Below are 19,092 nucleotides of genomic sequence, written 5' to 3'. Positions count from 1 at the left end.
CGAGATACAATTCATAATTTGTTTCTACTGTTGATTTGCGAGATGGGAAGCATGAATTTCCTTTCTAGACCATGGAGAAGGAGGTTTAGCATGTGGATTCACTATGGAATTGAGAGATTCAATTTTAGTAATTGTGGATTTAGCATGTGGAAAAGAATGATTTGGATTTCAATGTAGAAGGATTACATGAGAATTAGATCCTTAATTAACTATTTAGCTCAATATTAACTTCTCTAGAGATATTAAATGCTAAGATCATGAGAAATGGATTTATGTTATATTATTGAAGAATGGATTGGGACGGCGATTAAGACGTTCGTAGATGAATTATTGATTGAAAAGTGTGTAAAAAATAAAATAAAATAAAATAAAATAGATGGTTGGAACCCTTTATTCTCCCCAATAAAACAACAAAAGAAGTGTCAATTTCGTCCTTCATGGCTGGAATTTCATCTCCAAGACTCTTGAATGCTCCAAGTTACAAGTGTTGAACGAGTAAAAATCTTCCTCGAGGTCAAAACATGGCAAACATAGTTTTCCCTGGGGAAATTTCATAGAAATTCTCAACTTGGAAAAGGAAATTGAATTGACATTTTTGTTTTTTTGAAGAGATTGACATGGACATTGACTCTCATCTCCACGCAGCACAAGCCTACCAGAAAATTCAGCTAAAAAATGGGTTGAAAATTGAGATTACTACTCATGACGACTACACATTCTCTGATTCTTGTCAAAATGCATGGTTTCAATCCTCTCCTTTGCCTATGACCTCCTAGGATTACCATTACAAGGAAATGATAGAATTACAAGGAAAAATCATAGCAAGTGATTGCTCGCAGGCTGTGAATACTCGCAGAAGATCCTACTTTTCTTCCTCTCTGAATCATATTATTGCATAGCAGCCCACCTTATAGCACCAGCTATACATATCAGGTGCTGTAATCGCAGCAAAATACTAGAATTAATTGAAAGCCGTTCTTGTTGCCAACAAAAAATCCATTAGAGCAGGGAAGCTTGTCTTTGCCTTTTCAAGATCTACCCTAAGCTATATTTGACCATCGCAGCTTTGATTCCTCCTCCCTGCTTGATTACACACTTGGAATCTATGTAAAGATAACCATGACAATTTCATTTCCGTCGTCTACGTACGAAAAACTAAATTTTACTTAGTTTTGTGTTCTGCAAGTGTTTTTTTTTTTATTATTAATAATGTAAGAGTTCGGGTTAGTTTGTGCGTAACTTGACTAATTTTATGGATCCTGAAGTTAACAACCATGTAAGTTAATAACTATTAGCAATCACATGGCTCGAACCTGAAACCACATGGAAGCAAATCTTTTAGTTCCAGACTTTTACCACTGAATCATTCTGTAAGTGTTTTTTAATTAAAAATATATTTGTTTAATGTTTTTTAAATGAATTTTTTTTTTTTATATAGAACCGTGATCATTTTACTTTGAAATTTGGATGTTGTTTTTTTAGTTTAAATCCACTTTAAGAAACCTTTCCAACACAGCCAGTTACATCATCAAGTGCGTACTCCTTTAAACACATGAACTTCTCTGCATTGATTGTGCCCAGAAACAACTATCAACAAATTAATACGTCATCAAACGACAATCATATCAGCTTATAACAGAAACGTGGTCTAAGAATTAGCATGGATAGTTGAATGTTCATGATTGACTGTGCTGAACACACACCCACACAAGCCGTGCCAAAAATGAATTTTTTTTAAAATTATTACAGTCAATTTAAAGTTTTGTTAAAATAATATTCATTAATTTTTTTTTGTTAAAATAATATATTTTTATCTTGTTATATTTCAAAACACAATACTTAATAAATATTATTATTTATAAGCATAATAAAATATTTAACATGTAATTTTACTATTAATTCTTTAGTTTAATTGGTTATATGAACTAATCGATCAATTTTTTCTAAATTTAATTGGTATTATGATTATTAAATATTATAATTTAAAACCGTGACATAAAAAGAAGTTATAGTTTACACTTTTAAATTTTTTTTATGTTTTGAATGCTAATTGCACAACGTTTACCTCAAAAGTGGACATTAGCTCGTTGACAAAGCAGGAGCACAACACCCAAACCTGCCCCAAATTGATTGCGCCAGGCAATGCTCTGACTTTGAAAGGTGCAAGTGGCAGTATTGAGCGACACAGTTAGGTCAGAAATGACTCGTGCAGAGAAGGATAGCTTAGGGACTCAAACAGTTGAAAATCATTTGCAACCTCAACCAATCAGTGAAACCTGCAAGTTCTCAATAACAATGAAATCCAAGTTTCATGTAAAACTTCGTGCACCTTAACAAGTCCACCATTATAGCAAAATCATCATTTTCATTCATTCAGCTCACATACGATCATCCCATATAATCACTGTTCTCTTTTACGTCTACATGCATAGAACATAAGGTTAAACATATCACAGTAGAAAATGGACTATACACAGCCTGGCACAGATCCTGATGCACGTCTTAGCCCTATTATCTATCTTCTCAAGTGCCTATATAGGGTCGCTGGCGGGCCATATGAATATCTCCATTCTCCACAAGCCATGCACCTGTCCAATTCCACACTGTTCTCTAAGGTACAGAACTTACAAGACCAAGACTTGAACTTGGCAACATCTTTAAGTCTTTGGGTCCCACAGGCTTCACATACCAGCGCCATTGGCTGCGATAACATCAACCCTTCAGAGTTCAGATAGCAATTCAAATGGACAAACATGCAGAAACGCTGACCACACGCATTCACAGTGGTTATGTTTGGAGAAGTTTAGCTTCTTAAAACACTGCTTGACATAATGCAATATAGATATTGACTATTAAAGGGTAGGTTCATGATGAAAGGCGGTTAAAAAAACACAGCAGTCTGACCTCCAATCGAAAAGAAAAGCCTGAAAATTTATTGAATAGTTGTACCTGATTCAATAGAGTACAGGTATTACACTGCCATGTTGGATGATCATGTCTTGGTTCCCGAGCATTCATGGATGTCCCAGGCGAAATTTGGGTGGCTATGCCCTTGGAACTTATGGAAGTGCTTGACCCTTCAGGACGTTCAATATTTCCATTGACAGTAACGACACTGTCTGAAGATTTGGAACCACACCACAAGTCATCTTGTAATCTCTTTTCTGCAGCCATGGCAGCAGCTTGTATTGGGCTGAGCGCAGCCTTAATATTGCTGTCACCACCTACACGTTTAGGACCTGATGGCAAGAGAGCATCGCGACGTGCTCTGTTCTCTGTGGCAGCCAAAGCAGACTGGCGCAATAATGACAGAGGTGGTTGACGGGAGAACCCACCCAACCGTCTCCCAGGAAGATCAAATCCTTCCCCAGTTCCAGTAATTCCTTTAGCCATCAGTTCCTCGCTTTCCTACAGAAAAACACACAGATTGTATTACGTGATGATAAAAATGTCTACACAAATATACTGTTAACAAATATATATTTTTTATGTTTTTAGATTGTTTTGATGGGTTGATGTTTTAACATAGCAAAAAATACGAGAAGAAAAGCGTGCATGCTGTGAATCATCATTATCATAGATTGTCGGATGGCATCACTCACAAAATCACCTTTGTTTTCTTCAAATTATCTCTAAAACTTGACAGGACAGTATGGATTATGCACTGCTTTTGTTACAATTTTATTTCTGGAAGTTCTTCATCCATAAGAAAACCAGGTCTTAGATACAGATTCCAGCTATTTCTGGAAGGAAGAAACAAGTTAAACAGTCTTGGTAGACTGATTACTAATACTGATATGCTCATTGTTCTATTTACATAACCTTATTAATCGATTGGATATCCAACTTCAACCGAGTGTTTATCTTCATGTTTTAGATACTTCCCATCACAATTTTTTTGCATAAGGGCACCCCTACAAATGCTTCAATCTAGATTACTATCTCATTACCAATAAGTAGAATCACTAGGGCTGAATTGGTGTAATTTAATCATGCACGAGTTTATAGTCATGGTCATGCTCTAAGCCTCTAACTCAAAATTGCATAACCTTCAATAGCCAATTATGCAATTGAAACTGCATTTTGATACGGAACAAAACATGGAATTACTACAGACTTTGCAATCATTGCACTACTTAAATAACAATCAACTATTAGCCAAACATGTAAATGTCATGTTGAGCATGAATTCCATACCAAGACAAGAAATTTACCTTTCTAATTTCATCAAGAAGGTTGTAAAAACCAGAATTATGAGGTCCATACTCATTGTGGCAAAGCTCATGCAACATAGTATCAAGAACTTGCTCATAAGGAAAGAAATCCCACTCATTATTTGGTCTCCTCAATCTCAATTTAACCTCTGCACCTCCTCCTATATTCAGCCCCAAAAGAGCTGGATTTGCAGGACTGCATAATAAACAACAAAAAATATCAAAGCCCAGATAAAAGCATCAACTTTCAAGCCCAGAAACACAGAAAGATTGGATTTTTACTCAGTTACCAGAATTCAGACAAGATTTTGACTTTCCATTTGCGTTTTTTCATGATGGGTTGTACTTGTTTTGCTACCCTTTCAAGGACTTTCCTTGCATCTTCTTCTCCAATCTTTTTCAATGGTTTGATTTCCCATACTTTGTTGAGGTCATTAAGATCCATGTCTCTGTGTAAAATTGTGCTTTGAAGTGTTGTTCGATCAAAAGGTAAGTGGTGGTGCTGATTGGGATGAGGGAGAGCTAGTGAGAGTTGGGTTTTTCTTAATCCTGGGCTTCAAGTCAGCAACCTTTCGTCTCCTTTCTTTCTAATTATCTGCCACAGGCCCACAGCCATCGGAGAGGGAGACCAGAGGAACGAAACATCTTGATTATAGGTGTGTTTGCACCGTGTTTAAAAAAATGTTAATTTTTTTAAAATTTAAATTTTTTTAAATTATTTTAAAGTGTTAATATTAAAAATAATTTTTAAAAAATAAAATTTTTTATTTTAATGTATTTCTAAGTAAAAAATATTTTAAACTATCACCGTTACCATAATCTTAAACAATCTCATATATGAAATACCTAAAACACTCATGATTTATTGATTATTTAAATCATCAATTTTGCTGTGAATTTGATTTTTATCTATGATTGTTGTTTTAATTGTTTATGGTTGTAGAATAGTTATCTTTTAAAATATATTTTATTTGAAAATATATTAAAATAATATATATTTTTTAAATTATTTTTAATATTAATATATCAAAATTAATTTTAAATAAAAAATTAAATTTTCATAAAATACTTAAAATACAATTATAAACAGTACCTTAATAATGCTTAATATTACCATCTATTTTATATATTATTTTTAAAAATTACAATTTATAGCTTTGCAAAAGCTACACAGTTTAGGGTGAACTGAAAGGCTTAAGTTTGATAAAGAAAAGAAAAAAAAATCTTTTTGAAAATAAAGACGTGGATAATATTGGTTATGATTAAAATAAACAGCCAATATTAACACATTTTTAGGTTTTAATTGATTTTTTTATCCAAATAATTGAAAAAAAATAAGTGAAGAAAAAAAAACTAGAATAATAAACATATGATATTATAATAAATAAATAAATATATTAAAAGATAATATATCTATGATAACATGAGCAACTTAATTAAAGTCTTTAATAACTTAAGAATAACAATAATAAATATATAATATTATGATTTTTCTTATTGTTTTTATTTTATTAAAATAAATAAAAAATAAAAAATGAAATTTGACAACAGAAAAATGATATTATAATTTATTTTTTTAAAAAAAAAATTCACATAATCAAAAGAATCTATTTGAGAATGTGGTTCCGATTGTTTTTTAAAGTGATTTTCACTTAAAAATATATTAAAATAATAATTTTTTTATTTTTTAAAAATTATTTTTAAAATCAACATATTAAAATGATATAAAAATATTAAAAAAATATTAATTTAAAATTAAAAAAAATACAAAAAAATTTCAAATTTTTAAATAATACTTCTCAAACACAAAAACAATCATGCATTTAAAATACACCCCAATGTATGCAACCGTAGACCTAAAACCACTCTATAACTTTCTCCTCTTAACTGAATCGCCAACTAAATTACACTATCATTCTCTCTAGTTCTCATTTTCCCTCCCTTTCTATCTCGTTCAAGAAAGGCCAAGAAAATCCTCTCTCATTCAAGAAACACCAAGAAAACACAAAAATGAAGAAACCCTTTTGTTTTTTCTTGATACACATTGTGTTCTTGGTGCTGTTTTGTTCACTTTTTTCACACGCAAGACCAATCCCTCAAACAGGTCAGTGCCTTTGTACTTGTTGTAAGTTTCCCTTGTTTCTTTATTAATTACCGAAGCTGGTAGTAATCTTGATTCTTTTCCCTTTTGTTTTCTGATAAAATGCAAGAAAACTAGAAAAAATGGTTAAAATTGTAGAAAGTTTGATTCTTTACTCTTATTTTTCTCGGAAACCGAACAGAGGCCTTGCTTTCTTTGTTAAGCTGTAATGGAAGTACTAATAATTTTAGTGAAAAGCTTGTCTTTTCCTTATGTTTCTTGGAAAAGAAATTTTTGGTTTTTAGTTTTATGGCTTATGGTTTATTTCAATGCTGGTGTGTTTCAATCCTTAATTCAAGACCATTTGGTTGGCTGCTGAGGCAATGCAAGAAAATTACTGGAAATTTTAGCATTAATTACAATTATACATTGATGAACTGTGTTTATTCTTTCACGTTAGGCGTACTTGTGATCAAAACTTTCTTCATTCAAAGTTTCCATTTCTGTTATTGATTCATGGTCCGTTGTTTATACAACAATATTGAAATGGAGGTCTAATACTGGTTTTTGGTGCTTCCTGAATGTCTTCACAGACCCAAATTATCTCAAGTTTGTGTTAAATGCCACTGAATTTCCATCAGAGGACTACTATGATTACATTGTTGTCGGAGGAGGCACCACTGGCTGCCCATTGGCAGCGACATTGTCGCAGTCATATAGAGTTCTTTTACTTGAACGTGGCGGTGTTCCTTTTGGAAAACACAATTTGATGAGTCAAGATGGCTTCTTGTCAACCCTAAATGATGTGGATACCTTCGATTCACCTGCCCAAGCCTTCACGTCGGAGGATGGTGTCCCTAATGCAAGAGGTCGAGTTCTTGGTGGCAGCAGTGCCATCAATGCTGGATTTTATAGCCGAGCTGACCCGGCTTTCTTTCAGCAATCAGGTGTGGAATGGGACCTCAACATTGTGAATCAGGCCTATGAATGGGTTGAGAAGGCAATTGTGTTTAGACCAGAGCTTAGAAACTGGCAATCTGCTGTTAGAGATGGACTTCTGGAGGCTGGGGTTGAACCATATACTGGTTTCAGTTTGGAGCATGTGGTTGGCACAAAGATTGGAGGCTCTACCTTTGATGGTTCAGGGAGGAGACACAGTGCTGCTGATCTTCTTAACTATGCAAATGCAGACAATATTCAAGTTGCAGTTCATGCAAGTGTGGAAAGAATCCTATTAGCATCCACTTCTCAGTATTCAAGGTCTCGGCTGTCGGCTATTGGAGTAGTTTACCGTGATAAGAAAGGAAGGTATCACCATGCAATGGTGCGTGAAAAAGGTGAAGTGATGCTATCTGCAGGTGCCATTGGGAGTCCACAGCTACTCTTAATAAGTGGCATTGGTCCAAGGTCCTACCTTTCATCTTTGGGGATTCCAGTGGCCTACCATCTTCCATATGTGGGGCAATACCTCTATGATAATCCTCGCAATGGGATCTCTATTGTGCCTCCAATGCCACTGGAGAATTCACTGATTCAGGTGGTTGGTATTACTGAGGTGGGAGCTTATCTTGAAGCAGCTTCGACAGTTATCCCTTTAGTATCCCCTTCCCGTGCTGTTTTCTTTAGGACACCTTCCATCTCACCTTTATATCTGACAGTGGCCACGCTTATGGAGAAAATAGCTGGACCACTTTCAACGGGGTCCCTAAGACTGGCTTCCACGGATGTTAGAGTGAATCCAATTGTGCGCTTCAATTACTTCTCCAATCCTGTGGATGTTGAAAGGTGTGTGAATGGAACACGCAAGATTGGGGATGTGCTGAGGAGTAGGTCTATGGAGGACTTCATGTTCCGGGGATGGTTTGGAGCTCGAAATTTCCGGTATGTGGGGCCTGCATTGCCTGTAGACCTTTCTGATTTTACTCAGATGGCTGAATTTTGTCGCCGGACTGTTAGCACCATATGGCATTACCATGGTGGCTGTGTTGTGGGAAAGGTGGTTGATCGTGATTACCACCTGATCGGTGTTGGTGCACTTCGAGTTGTTGATGGCTCAACATTGACTGTGTCACCAGGGACCAATCCTCAGGCCACTTTGATGATGCTTGGGAGGTCATTGTTTGATTTTATCATTGTTCTTAGTAGTTACCTTAGGATGTTTGTTAATAAAAGTCACTTATTTTGGTTTATTTTGACAGATATCTTGGGCTAAAGATAATTAGAGAGCGGATGAAATTTAATTGATTCATTTTCCTGAGCTGAGGACTTTCGCACCGCTGTGCAGTCGGTCTTTGATGTACCTGGGTTTGCTTTCCTTTTCACTAAACCAGCCATCACATACTGTTGTTAGAAAAGAAGAAAGGTAGCAATGAATATATGAATTTGATGTAGTCTGTTTTTGGAATTTGTGTACTTTGCATGTAGATCAAATTCTGTGTGTGTGTATCTGGTCTAGTTCTTGATTCTTTTTTTCTATAAAAGAAATTTATGCTGAATGAAAACTGGGCTGTGAAAACATGAGAAATGAACTGGTCCTTCATGCAGCAGTGGTTTGACTGTAAAGAAACAATCCGTTCTCTTATTGTGAAGTGAAATACTGCAATGTTTCAATTAGCTTTATAGCAAAAATCACAGTATTGAGAGCTTAAGTCACAGAGGAAGCTGATATGTGTCATGCGAGGAAAAGATTTCTGAAAGATATAACCACTGACTGGTGTGTAAAGAGCAACTTATCTTCATCTTTTTAATTCTTCTGATTCTTGTTTAATGCTTTCTTTGATTTCTAGTTTAAATATCTGTACTTTGCTGCTGCTTATAGGGGATTTTGGCCGACTAATGGATGGCTGTAATACTCATTCATATTTGAACAATCATGCAGGAAGATTGACTATTTGACTGTATTAAAAGAAGAGCCAGAACGTCTAGCGTGGATTTGCTTCTGTTCACCGTGGATTTTAATATTGTAATTGTGATTTTACCCTTCAAAAAACACTCAGACTGCTGTCTTTTTAGGGATAGAATGCTATTTTTATTTGATTTAGTTGTCATTTGAGAATTGTCTAGATCTAGAGGTGGTGCGTGTCACTCAAAAATAGCTGGTTTATCACCGGTGGCTTTTTCTACTTTTCCCTTCGTTTCTCTCTCCTACCAGCAAAAATGTAAATTCATCCCTTATAATATTAATTATATTGGTAATAATAATAGTTAATAGAACAGATTAATAATAATAAAACAAATTAATCTGTTAATCCCTTACTAACAATATTACTAATAATAGTACTAAAAATGATAATAATGTTAATTATATTGGCAATAATAATAGTTTATTATAATATTAATAATAGTAACGATTATGATAGTAGTAGCAGTGGTAGTGATGATGATGATGAAACCAATAATAATACTAATAATAATATTAATAGTGGTAATAATAGTATTTTTTTCATGACAATAATAGTAATAATTGTAATAAAAATATTAATAATAGTAATAATTATGATAATAGTGGTAATACTGCTATTAATAGTAATGGAAGTTGTAATAATAATGGTGATAGTAATAATAACTAATGATAGTAGAATTGTAATAATAATAATAATAATAATGGTGATAATAATTGTTTATTAAAATATTAATAGTAATTGTAATAGTAATAATAATAATGATAATAATAGTAATATTTTATTAGGATGATTGTGATATTAATAATTATGGTAATGATATAAACAATATGATAATGATATCAATAATAATCATTGATAATGGTAAAGATAACAACAACAATAATAGTATCAATGCTAATAATAGTTATAATAATAGTTATAATAGTGATAATAATAGTTGTGGTTGTGGTGATAACGATAATAATAATAATTCTAATTATAATAATAATTATAGTAGTAATGATATTAGCTATGATAATAGATAATAATAATAATAATGCTAACAAAGCTAATAAGAATAACACGAATAATAATAATAACAACAGTAACAACAATAGTATTAACAGTAATAATAATAACAATGGTAATAATAATGATAATAATGATAGTAATAGTGATCACAATAATAATAACGATAACTTTCCTTTTATTTTGCTTTTCTATAGAGCTAGTATGACTTGTGGGTTTGGTAGGATAACCCATGTTGCCTCAAATTACGAGTTTAGTAAACTGTTTTTTTTTTTTTGTAACTGAACATGATTTTTTTTCATCAATTTCTTCCTCATACAATAAAAAAATAAGTTTTAGAGAAAAACTATATTATTAAATTTTATAAAATCCATGGACATGTTCACAAGTTTGGTTGGTTGACCTGATTTACAGGTTTGACGAGTTTAACATTTTTTTTGTTTTTTTTCTACATTTTAGTATTGAGTTGGTGTTCGATTTAGCGATCTTCTATTTTTTTTTATCATATATTTAAATAAAATATAGTTTAAAAAACAAAAAAAAATTATAATCCTGCTAAAGTCCATAACCCGATTCACAGGTTCAACATGCTAGCTCGGCTAACCTGGTTCACAGGTTTGATGAATTTACACATTGGATGGATATGATTTTTTTTGTTTGTTTTTGGTCCTTTGATTTTGATTTTGATTTTTTTCTCAATCTTTTCATTCAATATTAAATTAGTTGGGAGATAAACTACATGATTTATTTTTTTTATTGCTTTTTATAGGGCTATCACTGTCCCAAATAAGCATATATTTTTAGATTGATGCTCAATTTTGTGAGCATATATTTTTATCATATAATTAAAAAAATAGTTTGTAAAAAAATTTATTAAAATTAATATAGTATATGACACGTGTCGCTGTGGGACTAATATCAATCTAATCTCACTGTCTTAATATTTTTTTTAAAAAAATTATCATCTTAATTTTTTTTTAAAAGCTAGTCCATGTTTTTACCAATCATCAAAATTATATTTGAATCTATAAAATTGATCAATTTAATTATAATTAGCTTCTACATAGTTTAATTAAAAACACGAGTTACATAAATAATTAAATTTCAAGATTTCAAGATTAATTAATTTGGCCAAGTTTATTAACACAGTGAAAAATTATTCTTAAAATTTAAAGACAGGCACATAAAAATCACACGTAGGAAGGGGTGTCTGGAGGCTTGTTATTGAGGAAAGAATGGAGATTCTTCATATCTGTCTGATCAATGAGCCATTTTTAGATTTAATTTGATGTTTAGCATGAGCTAGTTTTCGCAGCATAAGTGGCAAGAATGGAGCAGACCAAATGGCTGGCAAAATGGACTACGTGTCATCTATGATTTGCACTCAGTTTTGAGTGATTTTTTTTTTATTCACGTGAAGTATAAATTCATTTTAACTAATTTCATAAATTCTAAAGTTCACGTATATTTTAATTAATTTTATAAATTTTAAAGTTCACAACTAGATAAGCTTGCAATAATTTTGAGTGATTTTTCAATTGCTTGGTAATTGACAAAGTAAACTCGTAATTTAAAACTTGGCTCTAGCTTAGATTTCTAGTTAAATAAATAAAACATTTAAAGAAATTTTGTTGATTTGACTAAATTTAACGAGGTGAACATAAAAGTTTATTTATTTATTTTTTTAAAAAGCAAAAGGTCATTGTTCTAACAAAAATAATTAACTTAGCTTCATTCGAGTGATTAACGGGTAATCCAATCACTCAACATTTTTTTAGCCAGTCTCAGAATCTGATATAAGAATATATATTTTTTTATAGAACTATCGATCTCTCCCTGCATATAGGAAAATGCTTTCCAAGCTACAAATGCTACGGTGGGCAGGCAGATCGGATCATGGCAGCACATGATCAAGATGCCAAATCTGGAGTCCCTATACCATAGAGCCACCACTGCTGCTTGCCCAATCAATTAAAATAAAAATAAAATAACAATGGCCCAAGATGCTTTGGAGATGTTCTTGGCACTTAAATTTTTATAGAATAACGTGTAGAATGGGGAGAGTGTGGTCCATGCCGTGCATCAATGCACTAGTCTTTTGATTTAGTAACAACTATGGAATATAAGAACATGAAGGGGTGGTGTTTTATTTTATGCGTTTTGTATGATTATTTATTTACTTGATTTTATTCTTTGATCCAACATCGATTCCTTAAAAAAACATGTCATGATGCCTCCATGAAAAAAAAATTAAAAAATAAAATAAAATAACTCATTAAAACTCTAACAATATGTATATATAGTTAGACTAATAAGACCTACAATTAGATTTTACTTTAAGGTTATAGTTCAATCACTTGCATGTTTTTCTCTTTTTATTAATAATAATTAACTGACACTTGATGAAAGACTTTGTCCATATATATATATAAATTAAAGTTAGGTTTAATAGCTTAGTCATGCTTGCTAGATCACCAAATATAATTCGTGTCAAGTTAGAAAACAAACTGCTGAGTAGGTAGTGTTAATTATCAAAGTTATTAGATTTAGTTCAAGGTTTCGAGTTAGTTTATCGAGCTAATTAAATTTAATCAGATTAATTATTGATCAATTTAATTTAAAATTTAATTTAGATGAAGTCTTGAATTAATAAATTTATTATTAGATTGATTTGTAGATTCACGAAGTTTTAATAACACTATTATTATTCCTTTTATAATTAATTAGTGTAAAGTTAGAAAACAAGATGGAGGAGGTAGCGTTAATTACGTCAACCCAGTAATCATAAATTATTTAAGGAGTAAAACTAGAATAATTAAAATGAAGAAGAGGGGCAGGCAAGATGATGCTCTTTCCCACTCGTAAACTTGAGAGTAAGCTATGAATGCAATAATGGGAGAGGGCCCCATGGAAAGGTACAAAGGGCAAGTGGGAGGAGAAAGGTGAGAAACATCAGGAGCACGTGCCTTGAGCTGTGACTTTAGGATCTTTCAATTAAGATACTCCCGGGCCCAGCAGTCTGGGATTTTACGAGAGTTTATTCGAGGTTAAAATCAACTGCCCTTTATACTTGTCTAAAATAGATTTGCAGGCTGTTTTAACCATTTCTTTGCTGTAATTTATTTAATTATAATGTTTAAATATTTAATTCATTTTATTTTTAAAACAAACAAGATTTAATTCATTTTATTTCTTATATTATCCTCCTTACTTCTTTAAATATCTCTGAATTAGTGAGTAGTTTAGAAAAACTAGTTTTAATATCAATTTTTTTAATATAATAAATCAGAGGGTTAATATAGTTTAAGATTATGAATGTACACGGAATATTTAGCTTACTAACCCATGTAATTGCATGGATAAGAATTAACTCAATAATATCTTAATTATTAAAAAAATCAAGGATAAAAATAAATAATAACCATCCATGTCCTACTACATAATAAGAATAATCCTAATTGCTCATATGATGACCACTGGAGGCTTACATGATCATTAACTTCAGGGCCCGTGAAATTAGTCGAGGTACGCGCAAGCTGGCCCGGACACCCACGTTAAACTAAAAAAGAAAAAGAATAATCCTATACTTATCATCTTAATTTAAAATCGTTGAATTCCTATTCTCAATGATTAAATCATACTCTTTATGTTTTAAGGGGACAATTAAATGAGCTTGAAAATCAATTTAGATGTTCTCCATTTAAATAATAATTGAAGAGGGGAATGGATTTCACCAGATAATTTTAGGGTCAGGGGCCATGAACAAAAATCTACATGACTACACCCTCCAATTTAAGCCATATTACAACTCTTGCCATTTGACCAAAACTCCGAGAAAAGAGAGACCCTTCACTCCTGTCCAAGAATTGTGATTTAATTCTCTGTGGTAGTTTCCTTTGTGGCTTCTCTTTCAGTAATTAAAACAGGATTTACTCTTAATTGGAATTCCAAATCTCTATTATAAGAAGTCAAAAGCTTCTCACCATAGAGCACACAATCCCTTTGAAAAACCACAACCAAGAACACAAAAAACACACACACCTACCGCCATGGCTTCTTCCTCTACCAAACCAATCTCCACTCCTCCATTCACCACCACCATCTCCTCCTCTTCACAACCATCAACAAGATCCTCTCTTCTCTCCTTTCTCCGTAACACCACCCCCACACCAATCTCCCTAAAGCTCTCTCATTCACGCAATTCTTTCTTGAATTCTCATTCTTCTTCATCCCGTTCTTTATCCATCAAGAATGCTACAAAAACAATAGAATCAGCTGAAACATCAAGAGTGTCCAAGGTTGGAGGGCAAGATGCAGATTCTCAAGAAACAAAGCCAACAATCTTGGTCTCCGAGAAACTTGGAGAAGCTGGTCTTGAGCTTTTACGTAGCTTTGGTGATGTAGATTGTTCTTATGATCTTTCACAAGAAGATCTTTGCAAGAAAATTGCATCATGCGATGCATTGATCGTTAGAAGTGGTACTAAGGTTACCAGGCAGGTTTTTGAGGCTGCTAAAGGGAAGTTGAAGGTTGTAGGAAGGGCTGGTGTTGGCATTGACAATGTAGATCTACAAGCTGCCACAGAATTTGGTTGCTTGGTGGTCAATGCACCAACTGCTAACACTGTTGCTGCTGCTGAACATGGGATTGCCCTGCTTGCCGCCATGGCTAGAAATGTTGCACAGGCTGATGCCTCCATGAAAGCTGGTACACACATCTTATTTTCTTTTCTTTTCACAAGTTAATTGTATCTTTCTTTCCAGTTTTTTGTTGCAAAGAAATAATCTCTTAAAAATTAATTAATTACTTGAACCTTCTTGATCTAGGTGTCAAACAATTTTACAATAATCAAAATACTACAAAGTATTTATATATCTGGGACCATATATTAATTAAAGAACCTACCAAATTTGTCCTTTCTTGGTTATTTTCTTCAGATCTGATAAAGACAATGAAGAAATTTAAAATCTTTGAATAGTATTTGTCGTTGTATAGAAATGTTTATCTGCTACAGGAAATCTCTAAGCTGTACTGTGGCTAATGAAAAACATGGCGGGGTCGGTTTTCCTCTTTCTCTCCATGTGGGTTGTTGGATCTTTGATTTGTTAGGCATATGCTATTTGTTTCTTTCCTACAGGAGAAATATTATTGGATGCTTATGCTGCTCCCACCTAGCCTTAGTACACTCACATGCTATGCATTATTTTTTTCCTGTTTCATGTCAGATATTAACCAATAATTCTATGGATGATTATCTTATATGGCTTTGACAAAGTCATGTCCGTGATTAGATCAATTAAAAGAAAGTTGAAATTAATTTGTGATATTGAACAAGTGAAAAGGATTTATACCTATATGTTTGGTTAATGATAATGACAATCCTGATTAACACAAGGATTAGTTGACTAAAGAAATTGATGCAATTGTACAGGGCAATGGCAGAGGAACAAGTATGTTGGCGTGTCTTTAGTTGGGAAGACATTGGCTGTGATGGGATTCGGGAAAGTTGGGTCTGAAGTGGCTAGACGTGCAAAAGGTTTGGGAATGCAAGTTATTGCCCATGACCCATATGCCCCAGCTGACAGGGCCCGTGCCATTGGCGTAGAGTTGGTGTCTTTTGATCAGGCCATCTCCACCGCTGATTTCATCTCTCTTCATATGCCACTCACTCCTAGCACTGAAAAGGTGTTCAATGACGACACTTTTGCAAAGGTGAAGACGGGAGTTCGAATCATCAATGTAGCTAGAGGTGGAGTTATTGATGAAGATGCTTTAGTGAGGGCCCTTGATAGTGGAAAAGTTGCTCAGGTATTTTCAGTGATCCTTCCTTGTAAATGGTAAATTTTGCTGTTACCTTTTGTTTTTTCCTTGTTTGATGTTATTATGCACATCATAAACTCCAACAGGCAGCACTGGATGTTTTCACAGAGGAACCTCCACCAAAAGATAGCAAATTAGTGCAACATGAGAGAGTCACTGTCACACCTCATCTTGGAGCCAGCACAAAGGAAGCACAGGTACGAAGATAGTGTACTAGCAGTACCCAATGACGATTCTGATATATCTTGCAATCTGTAGCACATTGAAAATGCCATATTTATCAATTATCAGGAAGGTGTAGCTATCGAAATAGCAGAAGCCGTTGTCGGAGCCTTGCAAGGGGAACTTGCTGCTACGGCCGTGAATGCTCCTATGGTTCCTGCTGAAGTTTTGTCAGAATTGGCTCCTTATGTTGTGCTAGCTGAGAAGCTAGGTAGGCTGGCGGTACAGCTAGTGGCTGGAGGTAGTGGAATAAAGTCTGCGAAGGTGGTTTACAGATCATCTCGAGACCCAGATGACTTGGACACAAGACTTCTCCGAGCCATGATCACAAAAGGCATCATTGAACCAATATCAGACTCGTTTATCAACCTTGTCAACGCAGACTTCACAGCCAAGCAAAAAGGCCTCCGCATTAGCGAGGAACGTGTGGTTGTCGACACATCCCCCGAGTTCCCAATTCACTCAATCCAGGTACAACTATCCAACGTGGATTCCAAATTTGGAAGTGGTGTTTCAGAAGGTGGAGACATAAGCATCGAGGGTAGAGTGAAATATGGTAAACCCCATTTGACTCGGGTAGGATCATTCAGCGTTGATGTCAGCCTGGAAGGCAATCTCATTCTTTGCAGGCAGGTTGATCAGCCTGGGATGATTGGTCAGGTTGGAAACATACTTGGCGAGCAAAATGTAAACGTGAGCTTCATGAGCGTGGGGAGAACTGTTCAGAGGAGAAAGGCCATTATGGCAATTGGGGTGGATGAAGAGCCCAACCAGGAAACCCTAAAAAAAATTGGTGAAGTACCAGCTATCGAAGAGTTTGTGTTCCTCAAGCTATAGAGAAATCTAACACAACTGCTCTGTTTGGAATCCAGCGTTACTGTTTTCGAGGTTGCCTGAAGGTTATTCAGAATAAAATAAAAACTGGTTACCAGAAAAGGGAAATCAGCTCTGCCTCTCCATGTTTACCCATCTATAGTTGTATACAAGCGTCCTAGTAGTGTTTGCTCACCTTCTCCCCTTTACCAAGAGGAAATAGAAGGGAAGAAGTGATTTTTTGCTGTTGTTGGTTTCAGGACCTGCATATTATTTTGCTTGTATTCTACAAAATTTGCTAATTCTAGACAATTCTGCTTGGTGAGTTTCTTCTTTCTTTCTTTCTTTCTTTTCTCCTGGTGATCATCCCAATTTGTAGTTTTCAGTGCAGAAAAAACTAGGTGAACGTGTCTTTTGTTTGTTCCACAATATTAAACCTGAGATTGGGACTGTTCCAAAATGAAACTTCCATATCCTCACTGTTTAAGATCCTTGAGCTTGTGCCAAACCCGGAACATAGGCCAGCCAAAAACATTCTTCCTCCAAACACTCCCAACAAAGTGATCACGATTGGTCCAGAAATTAAAAAAACCTAAATGGTTTAGGTTTGGAAGTCAGCTGCACCGGGTCTTAACCAGACTAGGGGCATGATCAGAGACGCCAGGGTGAAGAAACTGAGCATTGCTGTTGGGGAAAACCGTACTCCAATGATCATTAATAAGAACCCTATCAAGCCTTTTAATCGCGGGGTTATTTGCTTGCTTATTCGACCAGTTGTAGTAAAAGCCAGTACTAGGGTGGTGATCAATCAACTCTGTATTAGGAATACAAGTATCGAAGGCCTCCATCTATGCTCTTGAATAGTCAGAAGCTGATTCCTCGAAGCTTCTAACAACTTTGAAGTCACCAACCAGAAGCCATGGGAGATTACTCATGGAGGGGCACAGAGAATCAATACTGCTAAAACTTAACTTCTTTCAGCTGAATCATTAGAACCATAAATGACTACTAGATTGCAAAAATAAGAACCGACAACATCAAACACTTGACAGTGAATGAACTGACATTGCTCCTGCAATGCTATCCCTTTGACAGTACTTCTCCAAAGAATCCAAATTCTGCCATGAGGAGAAGAAGATTAATCAGAACCCAATCCCAACCAACAAAATTATCATCAACAATCTTCCGGGAATTGCATTCTTTGAACCCCTTGTTTCTATCAAACATACCACATCCACATTGTACTTCTTGTTGTGTTAGAGGGTGATTTAACCCTCTAGTGTTCCATGTAAGAACACTAATCATCAGGGGGGGCTTAGAATTTAGAGTCATATCTTCTAGTACAACACCAGAAGTGATGGAGTCTGCAACCTTTTTCTGCGTCCCTTTAATCTTCTGTTTAGGCTTCTGCTGTAACTCTTTCCTTATTCTATACTCGATAGCCTTTGATTTCGAGGATGATCCTACTAGCGTGTTTGAAAATGTAGTTGTGATTGTCTTTTAAAATATTTTTACTTCATAAAAATATATCAATAATATTTTTTTATTTTTTAAAACTTATTTTTGAGATTAACACATTAAAATGATTTATAAACATCAAAACATATTAATTTAAAGAAAAAATTTTAATTTTTTTAAAAATACTTTTAAAACACAATGCTAACAGGTATTAATTGATAAGTTGGCTTTATTTTTTTATTTATAAAATATAATTAAAATAATATTATTTTAATCAAATATATATATAATAGATTGATGACAAGATGTTGATTGAGTTTTACTCGGATAACAGGTTAGACTCGGGTTAATGTCTTAATATTATATTTTTTTTAATCCAGACTTCTTCAGGTTTTGAATTGAAGCTGATCCGGGTTTTATAAAAGTGCTCAGGGCTACTAGAATCAGCAATGGTATGAGAGCCACAAAAAAATAATGAAATAAACTGAAGAATAAATAAAAAGAAAAGTAAGGGCCAATCTACAAATAAATAAAACGTTAGGGCACCTCAACAAAATATAAAATAACGTACACG

At 34.0% G+C, this 19,092-nt stretch overlaps 3 protein-coding genes across 3 annotated transcripts; 2 read left to right on the top strand and 1 right to left on the bottom strand.

The window, feature by feature from the left end:
- Positions 1-2,345: 2,345 nt before the first annotated feature.
- LOC7490863 (DNA-dependent metalloprotease WSS1) lies at positions 2,346-4,860 on the bottom strand. The gene is made up of 4 exons (XM_002310912.4): positions 4,505-4,860; positions 4,215-4,410; positions 2,950-3,408; positions 2,346-2,701 (listed from the first exon to the last, which is right to left on the bottom strand). Exons 1-4 carry the CDS (start codon positions 4,657-4,659, stop codon positions 2,516-2,518), a joined length of 996 nt encoding a protein of 331 aa, XP_002310948.2. The 5' UTR covers positions 4,660-4,860; the 3' UTR covers positions 2,346-2,515.
- A 1,274-nt stretch (positions 4,861-6,134) lies between these two features.
- Positions 6,135-9,400, top strand: LOC7490862 ((R)-mandelonitrile lyase-like). The gene is made up of 3 exons (XM_002311879.4): positions 6,135-6,318; positions 6,888-8,406; positions 8,493-9,400. The coding sequence occupies exons 1-3, from the start codon at positions 6,225-6,227 to the stop codon at positions 8,536-8,538; spliced, it is 1,659 nt and encodes a 552-aa protein (XP_002311915.4). The 5' UTR covers positions 6,135-6,224; the 3' UTR covers positions 8,539-9,400.
- Positions 9,401-14,105: 4,705 nt separating this feature from the next.
- LOC7490861 (D-3-phosphoglycerate dehydrogenase 2, chloroplastic) lies at positions 14,106-17,388 on the top strand. Its single transcript, XM_002311878.4, has 4 exons — positions 14,106-14,912; positions 15,637-16,013; positions 16,112-16,222; positions 16,317-17,388. The coding sequence occupies exons 1-4, from the start codon at positions 14,255-14,257 to the stop codon at positions 17,082-17,084; spliced, it is 1,914 nt and encodes a 637-aa protein (XP_002311914.1). The 5' UTR covers positions 14,106-14,254; the 3' UTR covers positions 17,085-17,388.
- Positions 17,389-19,092: the final 1,704 nt, after the last annotated feature.

The sequence above is a fragment of the Populus trichocarpa genome, chromosome 8 (assembly GCF_000002775.5).
Source record: "Populus trichocarpa isolate Nisqually-1 chromosome 8, P.trichocarpa_v4.1, whole genome shotgun sequence".
NCBI classification, from domain to species: Eukaryota; Viridiplantae; Streptophyta; class Magnoliopsida; order Malpighiales; family Salicaceae; genus Populus; species Populus trichocarpa.
This window is presented reverse-complemented; position numbering and strand designations above follow the sequence as displayed.